At 34.8% G+C, this 7,445-nt stretch overlaps 2 protein-coding genes across 2 annotated transcripts; one reads left to right on the top strand and one right to left on the bottom strand.

Moving 5' to 3' along the window:
* Positions 1-6: 6 nt before the first annotated feature.
* Positions 7-4,001, top strand: LOC111089309 (P17/29C-like protein DDB_G0287399). The gene is made up of 4 exons (XM_022401575.1): positions 7-764; positions 1,348-1,405; positions 1,768-2,068; positions 2,204-4,001. Exons 1-4 carry the CDS (start codon positions 597-599, stop codon positions 2,511-2,513), a joined length of 837 nt encoding a protein of 278 aa, XP_022257283.1. The 5' UTR covers positions 7-596; the 3' UTR covers positions 2,514-4,001.
* An 84-nt stretch (positions 4,002-4,085) lies between these two features.
* LOC106473069 (dihydrolipoyl dehydrogenase, mitochondrial-like) lies at positions 4,086-6,939 on the bottom strand. The gene is made up of 5 exons (XM_013933747.2): positions 6,840-6,939; positions 5,936-6,063; positions 5,173-5,310; positions 4,361-4,450; positions 4,086-4,279 (listed from the first exon to the last, which is right to left on the bottom strand). The coding sequence occupies exons 1-5, from the start codon at positions 6,865-6,867 to the stop codon at positions 4,214-4,216; spliced, it is 450 nt and encodes a 149-aa protein (XP_013789201.2). The 5' UTR covers positions 6,868-6,939; the 3' UTR covers positions 4,086-4,213.
* Between the last annotated feature and the right edge of the window lie 506 nt (positions 6,940-7,445).

The raw sequence follows: 7,445 nt of genomic DNA on the forward strand, positions 1-7,445 counted from the left end.
CGTGTCCTGTCTCCAGTAGTATCAGAGATGTATCCTTGGTTAATTATTATATAATGTAGCACCATTATTAGCGTGTCCTGTCTCCAGTAGTATCAGAGATGTATCCTTGGTTAATTATTATATAATGTAGCACCATTATTAGCATGTCCTGTCTCCAGTAGTGAAATAACTTGGGTCGTTACTATGTTGTAGCACCATATTTGGAGCCAGTGGATAACACTAGTGATTCACAAAGTATATTTGAACAATTCAGTACGTGAATTTTGCTGTAATGCTATTACTTTTTTACGTAGGAGAGTCGTGCTTAATTTTCCAACAGTTCATTTTTATAGCACTAGTAAACCCTTACTATTACTCGTTACGATGATAAAAGTAAACTACGTCACGAAGATTGTGCTTTTAAGCCCAACTGGAATGACAATAAAAATAGTACAAGCAACAGTGTTGACATCTTAAAACACGCTGTTTCTTCACATTGTAGTTCCTTGATTAGAGTTTAAGGAGCTGTATTACTTTTTGTGTCATTATCCAAGTTGGCTGTTAAATCTGAAAACACAGTGTTCTCATAGCTATGTAAGTGTTAGTACATAACAGTTATGATCACTGTCAAGGTTGAATTCGTGGGTAACTGTAGCAGAGAAAAGTTGGCCACTCTGAAGGATGTTAAAGCTGGTGATGAGTACAGTGACTGGTACCCCGACTTGCTACACCAGGGTCAGAGATGTGCCAGTAAACTGAAAAAGGACCGACCAGAAATGGCTGAGGTGAAGACTGTCTGTTTTCAAACTGAACATTGAATAACTTAAGGAGTAGTTAGTTTAATAAAATTATTGATAAAGCTCTGAGTTTTTTACAATTAAAGTAAGTTTGCATGCAAGACATTTTCAGTTAATTAATTTTGGAAATATCATGATTTGATTAAAAATATTCTTCAAATAGTAAGTACTGTTGTACAAGTTACTTCTTAATGAGACGAGTATTTGGGGGGGGGGTGAGGAATGGCAGTAATAGTGTTTGATCTACAGGCTTGATATATGTGTGTGTGTGTTGATTTTTTGTACCACAGTAAATAAATCATTAATGTTTGTGCATGAGACATTGAGAGAATGAACTGTTTATCAGATATTATGTTAAAATAACTAAGCCTAAATGTTTTTTCCTACTGATTATGATAAATCTCGTGGGCAAATAATAATGAACTCATGATACGTGTTTCTTAGTTAAAAACAATAATAATATTGAAAGCTATGTTTGTTTTTAAGATTTTATTATGAAGTTCTTGTAGAATACATAGAAAAGTGAACTAACAGATTTTCAGTTGATAATTGGAGATGCGTTATCCATTAGGTGTTGGTTCGACTTGAACGAAGCCGAGAGCAAGTAGTTCAGACAGCTCGAATCAGAAGTAAGTGAGTGAGAACATAAAATTCTTGACTGAGAAACTCCTTATAGTTTAAGATTGTTGATTTTGGTTCATAAGATGTGATAAACTGTAGCCTGCATAGGTTTTTAATAATGAAGAAGATTAAACACACCTGTACAACTACTAGTTTAGTGTGTACTTTGCCAAGTAATAGAAGTGGTCTTTTATTTCTCCAAATTAAATGATGACATAAAATTGGTTGGATGTTGTACATTTAGATGAGGCACTAGAAAATGTTTATTTTATATGTTTACAGTTCCAAATATTATTCTCCTACTTACAACTCCAGAATGTTAATCATGCTGCTTGTTTGGTATAATTATTTAATAAATTGGCTTCTATAGAGTTATCTTTGGAAAAGGAAAGTTTGGAGCCGGAGTCAATGAGGCTAACTCCAATGCAACTTCAGATTTTCTACGACATACGTAAAGAAGTGAGTTTACAGATACCTGGTGCTGGTGCGTCAGGTTCCGAGCGAAGAAGTTCCGTAGCTAGTACATCCAGTGGTTCCGAGCGAAGAAGTTCTGTAGCTAGTACCTCGAGTGGCTCAGAGCAAAAAAGCTGTGTAACAGGTACATCCAGTGGTGGAAGCTCTAGCTCTGATGCTCCTCCTTCATACAGCAAGCTCAGTGCACCTAACAATGTGTAAGTTTGAGTTTTCGTAAGTCAGATTTGGTGTACGTGCTCCATAAATTTAGTTCCCAGTTAATCATCTCTGTTTTGTTTTTTTAATGCAAGTTGATGGGGAAACGTAACTCAAGAAATGTTGTTTTGTTTCAGCACCAATCATACATCTGAAGATACACTCAAAAGTGTGGCTGGCTCTTGTCCTCGAAGTTTGTCGGAGTTAAGTGACCTTGGAGAATATCAGGGGTCTGCAACAAGCCATGATTTTTCTTCACCTGAAACTCGGAAGACTGACGCTCAAATCTCCACTTCATTTTCACTACCATTATTAACAGAGTTAGGAAGGAGCCCCTCGGCCCATGATAACAATCTGGTAAGTTCTGGACCCTCCCAGGGCTCACCAGGGACGGCTAGCAATGAAAACAGTTTGGATGTAGAAAAGCAAGGGAACGTGATGTGGTGAACTCTGGGAGGGTACGTCCTACGTGTGGATTACATGACATTATTATCAGATAGTAAGAAGGAATCGAGAAGTGAAAATGTACTTATACAAAAGTTTTCTTGCATTGAAGTTGTTTGTAAATGTTGATAGGACAAATATGCAAGAAACTCCAGTATTGTGCTGTCATTGAAAAGACAGTTTACTGTTCGGGTGTTTTTTTACATACTAGCTGCACTGTAAGATTAGCTTCAACTGCCCAATCACAAAATTAGATGCTGTGATTTATATGTTATGGTTCAGAGAAGGAAATCTGTTGTTTTATTTATCATGTATTAGGAATGCACGTTAAATGAATTTTAACACCAACATCACTAGCCAGGGATACCCAGGTACCTAGCAATCAACAAAAAGTTCATGCACATTAACTATGGTATATGAAAAGAATTGTAAAGTTAGAAAATGGCCAAATATTCTTATTGAAATAACTCTCCAGATCAGGAGTACACAGATTTCTTGAGGCCTTTCATAGGTCTCTATTTAACACACGAGAACAAAGAACTTAAATGGTTTTGTGAAACGTTGCAAGAAGTAACCCAATGGAATCTCAGATTATTTCGTTCGTGTCACAGGTTTAGACGGGAATTCAAAGATTCCCAAACGTAGTTTTAACCACTAATTGATAGTTCATTATCTCGCAAATCTGCAATTAAAAACTTTTTTTTTTTTAATTATATGGAATCTTTCTCTCAGCTCGATAGGTGAAAATAATTCATAAAACCAGGTTTCTGGTATGGATGATGTTTTAGAAACAGCCTAGTATTACGTGTGGTACCCTGGCTAGCAGTGTCAGTGTTAAAACTCAAAGCACTGCTTAATATCATTTAAGTATTAAGCAAAAGAGCTTATTTACAAAAAGACCATAATTGTGCCGTTATTGTCGCTATAGCTTGTAGTTATATTTTGAAATGTGCCAGATCATTGCTATTGCCAATCCTTTTAAAAACGTTTGTAATATGATGGAAGTTTACCCCTTGTAAGTAAATGAAGATAATGTTCTTTTAGCATTAAGAAATCTTGGAACAGTAGTAATTTATGTTGAATGAAAGTGTCAGAACACGATAAAGATATTTCATTCCAACAAGCATGAAATGCTGGTCTACGTTCTTATGTTGGGCCCTCCGAAGTGCAAGTCACAAATTTAAAACAAAGATGGTGGTATTGAATGTTAAAGGGTTATAAGAACAGTGCCAAATACAAGTATTTTAGGTCTGTGTTCGTATGTATCTTTTAAGTAGTAGTAAAGATGGTTTAAAAGGGTGATTGGGAAGTTATACTTTTTTTTTGTAATGCATTAACTTTACACATTTATATTGCCAATCCAAAAGCATGTACTGTACAGAACTTGTTGGAACTTTTAAAATCTCTCAAAACGAAGTGTCTAATATTTTATGTATGAGTTTATTTTTTCATATTCAAAGCTGACAGAAATAAAATATTTTAACAACTCTATAGTGTTGTTATTTCAATAAAGAGGTGGTCAACAAGTCCTTGTGGATATGATAGTGTAAGAGTACTTTCATTACTAAACTTGACAACCTTACAAAGAACATGTTTATTATTTCTGAACTACTAAAATCCTTCAACTGTCATCAGTGAACACTTCCCCATTAAGACTAGTTTTGTACAACTACACATCCTGTACATTCAATGGTAAGTTACAATTAAAAGTTGATAGCCTTTCCAAAGTAAGCAGCTAGGTTGGCCTCTCGGAAAGCTTCGGAAACAGTCTGAAAAATAGGGAAAAAAAATTAGTAAATTTTTCTTAAACATATTATAAAATCTCAAATAATTTCACTTATGTTACTTACCGGATGAGCATGACAAACACGAGCCACGTCTTCACAAGAAGCTCCATATTCCATTGCTAAGGCTGCCTCATTAATCATTTCTCCTGCACCCTACGTAAAAAAAAACAGTCTTAAAAGTAAACTATCACCTGCAGAGAAGCATTACAGTATGAACCTCAGTTTTCAAATATCTGAATGATCTAACCTCCCTTATTTGTATATTAAATAAACCACTTAAACATTACGTTGGTATAGCCTGTGTAAAGTTTAGTGATGGCACAGAACAAGACACACACATTCGGCATGTAATGCTGTTTGAATACAAGAGAAAGAAACAATGCCTCTGTAGCCACAAAGTCTACCAAATTTTGTGAAGATACACATACTTAATGTGTAAACAAACTCTGTATTTTAAACCGAGCCCATTGAGATAATCAACCTCTTCCATTTTCACAAGTATTTGTTGATAGTGTTATTGTAAGTTGTGCAAATACAGTAACCATAAAACACCAAAAAAGTGTTAGTTCTACTGTGTCATATAAAACTTATAACTAACAGACACAGCCCCATAGGGCTTGAATTTATTTGCAAAAATAATCATGAGGTTTCTGATGTGAACTTGCATATTTTTCAAATCGTCTTTTTTGTTGATAATAATTACATTTGTCAGTAAGAAATAAAACAATTATCATACATGTTGTGCTTGCAGTAAAACTTTTTTTTCACCATTGTTTACATTAATATTCCCAGCTATCTTTGAAAATATTATACAAAGCTACTAATCATTCAATGTTTTCTGTAATAAAAAAAATAAAGCTAAGTGTAGTACTTACTGCACCAATGATATGTGCTCCTAGTATCCGGTCAGTAACTTTGTCTCCAATAATCTTCACTAAGCCATCAGTATCGGCAATGGTTTTAGCTCGACTGTTGGCAAGGAAGGGAAACTTTCCTACTTTGACATCAACTCCCTGCCAAAATTTGTCAATATGAGATACTGTAGCCATTTATTTTTCTTTCCACAGACTTCATACATTACAAACTGTTTTCTGGGGGGGGAAAAAATCTAAATTTATTGATACACTAATAAAATCCAAAATTGGTTGTTTTAAGATGACCAAATGTCTTGGAACCTCCTTCACAACCTATTCCCTCTGACCATCACAATATTGTGTTTCCAAAGTTGGCTGTTATAGGATGACAAAATGTCCTGAAATCCCCTTAACAACTACTTATCTCCAAAGTTGGTTGTCATAGGATGACCATCAAAGTTCTTAGCACTTTGTTGACAACTACTTCTACACACTTTTGAAAATCATCATTTTTTCCAATCACAAAAACTAAAACTTTTCTAACAACTACTTGGATAACCTATTCAACATCAAATAGTGTAGAAAGAGATTCTACAAACGTGCTTAAAACGTATCGAAATAAGAGATTCTACTAATCAAACTAAGTAAAAATATTTATAAAATGTGTTTATTAAATTATTAAGTAATGAAAGGATGTCAAAATGTAATTCTGGTAATGAAATTAAAACTTAATAAAAAGTCCCTTATCTTTCCAACCCCTACAAGTTTTATGGTAACAACTAACCTTTTCTTTAAGCTCCTCTTCTGATTTACCCACCCAAGCCACTTCCGGATGTGTGTAAATCACTGACGGTACACAGTTGTAGTCTATATGCACTGGACCACTTGCGATTCCTTCTACACACACTATACCTACATGATCAAGGAAACAGTTTTAGTCTATAGGCACTTGCGATTCCTTCTACACACACTATACCTACATGATCAAGGAAACAGTTGTAGTCTATATGCACTTGACCACTTGCGATTCCTTCTACACACACTATACCTACATGATCAAGGAAACAGTTTTAGTCTATAGGCACTTGACCACTTGCGATTCCTTCTACACACACTATACCTACATGATCAAGGAAACAGTTTTAGTCTATATGCACTTGATCACTTGCGATTCCTTCTACACACACTATACCTACATGATCAAGGAAACAGTTTTAGTCTATAGGCACTTGACCACTTGTGATTCTTTCTACACAGCTGATATCTACACTGTCTGTACCTAACTTTAAACTGAAACACTAAATGTAGCTACTGAATAGCACCCACTGCCAACTCATGAACTACTACAATCAAAAAATGTTTGATTTTACCACCACTCTTATAGCACAGAGTTCATCCCTCCCATCAAGCTAACCATGAGGTCATCTTTGACCCATTATTCTATGGTCGGACTAACTTTTCTGAATCTTTTCTTTTTATTATTACTGTACTCATGGCAAAAAAAGATATATAATCAGATCATCAAATCTGATACAGGTTACAAATCCTTGTTTAGTTACTCAAAATTAAAAAATAAACCACAAACAGGTAGTGTTTTAAACAATGTTCTTTTGGAACTGGAGCACTAGATCTATTTTATAACAAAGTACATAAACACATTTGAACCACAACTACTTTAAATAACACACCTTCGTCTTCAGCTTTGTGAGCCAGCATAGGTCCAGGAATACAGTCCCCTATGGCGTATATACTACCAAAAGAAAACAAATCATATGAAGTGTGAGTTTGTTAAGCACAAAGCTATACAACAAGGAATCGAACCCCAGATTTTAATCTTTAAGTATTATCACTAAGCCACCAGGGGGGCTTTTATACTAAATCATAATACGTGAAACTTTTTATACAAAAAATATCACAAATACATTAACATACAACCACTAGCAGTTTTCTTGTAGTGTTGACGGAGTTATTTAATTACATACAAAAACGCAAGTAATACAAAGTTATCTAAGAGGGCAACAATTCCATTACACAAGTAATACAAGGAATTGTTGCCCTCTTATCCAAGAGGGCAACAATTCCGAAGAGGGCAACAATTCCATTACACAAGTAATACAACTACACAAGTGTTACAAAATTATCCAAGAGGGCAACAATTCCATTACACAAGTGTTACAAAATTATCCAAGAGGGCAACAATTCCATTACACAAGTGTTACAAAATTATCCTTATCCAAGAGGGCAACAATTCCGAATTGTTGCCCTCTTGGATAACTTTGTATTACTTATGTAAT

The sequence above is a fragment of the Limulus polyphemus genome, unplaced genomic scaffold (assembly GCF_000517525.1).
Source record: "Limulus polyphemus unplaced genomic scaffold, Limulus_polyphemus-2.1.2 Scaffold5856, whole genome shotgun sequence".
In the NCBI taxonomy this organism is placed as follows: Eukaryota; Metazoa; Arthropoda; class Merostomata; order Xiphosura; family Limulidae; genus Limulus; species Limulus polyphemus.

Bases quoted from the DNA above. Each gene is read 5' to 3' on its own strand.
- LOC106473069 (XM_013933747.2), bottom strand. From the start codon at position 6,867: ATGCTGGCTCACAAAGCTGAAGACGAAG. The intron at 6,064-6,839 runs GTGTGTTATTTA...TTGATCATGTAG, and splicing joins TCACAAAGCTGAAGACGAAG to GTATAGTGTGTGTAGAAGGA. The intron at 4,280-4,360 runs GTAAGTAACATA...CCTATTTTTCAG, and splicing joins GTGTTTGTCATGCTCATCCG to ACTGTTTCCGAAGCTTTCCG.
- LOC111089309 (XM_022401575.1), top strand. From the start codon at position 597: ATGATCACTGTCAAGGTTGAATTCGTGGGTAACTGTAGCAGAGAAAAG. The intron at 765-1,347 runs GTGAAGACTGTC...GTTATCCATTAG, and splicing joins ACCGACCAGAAATGGCTGAG to GTGTTGGTTCGACTTGAACG. The intron at 1,406-1,767 runs GTAAGTGAGTGA...TGGCTTCTATAG, and splicing joins TCAGACAGCTCGAATCAGAA to AGTTATCTTTGGAAAAGGAA.